This window comes from Pyxicephalus adspersus, unplaced genomic scaffold (genome assembly GCF_032062135.1).
Source record: "Pyxicephalus adspersus unplaced genomic scaffold, UCB_Pads_2.0 Sca3928, whole genome shotgun sequence".
Lineage (NCBI taxonomy): Eukaryota > Metazoa > Chordata > Amphibia > Anura > Pyxicephalidae > Pyxicephalus > Pyxicephalus adspersus.
This window is the reverse complement of record NW_027320932.1, coordinates 498-2,576: the sequence shown is the minus strand read 5'-3', so window position 1 is coordinate 2,576 and position 2,079 is coordinate 498. Positions and strand designations below refer to the sequence as shown.

At 42.0% G+C, this 2,079-nt stretch overlaps 1 protein-coding gene across 1 annotated transcript; it reads right to left on the bottom strand.

Moving 5' to 3' along the window:
* Positions 1-426: 426 nt before the first annotated feature.
* Positions 427-1,820, bottom strand: LOC140321440 (metalloreductase STEAP2-like; the record flags this gene model as incomplete). Its single annotated transcript, XM_072398197.1, is given in 2 exon segments — positions 427-956; positions 1,791-1,820. Coding segments are annotated over 2 exon segments (560 nt in total), but the record flags the coding sequence as incomplete, so codon positions are not given.
* Between the last annotated feature and the right edge of the window lie 259 nt (positions 1,821-2,079).

Genomic DNA, 2,079 nt, shown 5'->3' with positions numbered 1-2,079 from the left:
TTGTACAGCACTGTGTAATAGGTTGGCACTATATGAATTCTGTTTATTATTAATATTAATAATAATAATAAAATGGTCTTGTAAGAACCAAAAAAGATTTGTGAATGGGAAAACACAAACTTTTACTATCATCATTGGGACAGGAAGGGAGGGGAAATTTTCCATTTGGGATATCTGTTATGCAGACAACTGTCCCCAACAAAGATTTTATTTTCTCCCCTAGAAGGTGCAGGGAGATTCCTCTTAAATTAAAAAAGTAAAGAAGAAAAACTAACTAACTGGGGTCTACTAATCAAAAATTAAATGTTTTAGCAATAGATACACTTTTGTATTCTTTTTTGAAAATTTGTGGTTAGGTGAACTTGTTCATCTTTTATTCAATTCATAATGCTGAGGATCATTATCACTCAATGAGGAACATGTCTTACCTGTTGATAAGCCGTATTTAGAAACAAGTAACGCTCAGACCGTCTCATGGGCAAGCACATGCTGTAGACCACATGGACAGCTGCAAAGAAGAAGCTGAGCAGGCCAAGCTGTTTCCGGCATTGCAACCAATTCTCCAACCAGTGAGGGAATCGGCGGTACTTTGTGCCATAATACAACTGGTGAGCCGCTGCTAGGAGTCCTGCCAAATACACCAATGACAGAAGAGTGATGGCCACGATCGGCAAGGTCTTATTCACAATTTCTATGGGAATCTTGTAGAAGTCACTCTGCTGGTTTTTTACATATGGGTGAATGATGTCCCTGATGAAGGAATATATAAAGAAGAAAGTTGCTAGGCTGATGGCCACTATGACAGGACCCTTCCATGGGGTGAAGAGACGGAGAGGCAAGTTTTCAATCTCTCTGGAAGAAGATAATGTCCCCATGTCGATAGGAATAAAGTTCATTTGCCGGGCAAGCTCTATGACTTGATGACGAGCCTGGACGTTATTGCTGCAAATATACACCTGGAAACATCACAAAAGGTCATTGTTTAATATATATGAGAATCGCATCTCTTTACAGGAACCTTTTATGTTTTTAAGGCAAGTCAGCTAAGGACATTAGATAACCCAAGGCCATTCTTAGGTCATATAAGTGAAACATTTCTGAACACATAACAGCAGCAAGTATTCTTCTAATGACAAAAATAATGCTAAGGCAAAATATTTAAGTTGTTTAAAAAAGTAATAAAGCTGAACTCAAGGTGGGCAACTAAATACATAAACATACTAAAGCTACGTACACACGTTCAATAGTTCTCGCCCGATAATCAGCTCAGGGACGTTATCGGACGAGAACCTGGCGTGTGTAAAGCGCCCGTCGTCCATTGCTTGAACGACCGTCCTGTCGGATCCACAGAAGATGGACGACGAACGATCCTAATGCAAGGCAAGGGGAAGAGCGCGCAGCGGGGTGCCATTCTTTCCTTCTCCTCTTCCCCTCTCCATAGAGCAGAACGGTACTATATGTACAGCACTCGTTCATGCATCGTGCAGTGCTTAGTCGTTGGAAAAGATTGTGAAAGATCGTTTCCAGCGACAAATATTGCACATGTGTATGCAGCTTTAGACATACACAGCTTTGCTGCACAGAATAGCCATGTCTAGCAGGGCAGGAGACTTGAATTTTCTCAGCTATAGTTTACTAACATTTCCAGGTCTTTCCCCCAGACTGTGATTGGGCATTGAAAGAAGAAGTAGACTGATGACTTAAAGAGGAACTAAACTCAAAAAATCCACTTACCTTCAATCCCGCAGGGCAGTCCAATCCATCTGGAGGTCTCATCTATTAGGTCCCACCCGTATCCCTCTTCGGCCCGACGCTGCCATCTTCGTCTCTTCTTCCGGCTTCCTCTTCCTATGTCACCTGACCCAGGCACGAGATAGGGTGACATAGGTTGGAAAAAAACTTGCCAATCTCACTGCGCATGTGTGATATCCGAATTTTTTTTCCTTTTCGAGAACCTAAGAGCCCGATGCGTGACGTAGGTATCCCGGGAGGCTTTGCATCCCATTTATTCTCGATCACCTAGAATTAGGGCGGTGGTGCTGCACCCCTTTTTTTTTTTTTTTTTAAACAACAGAACTT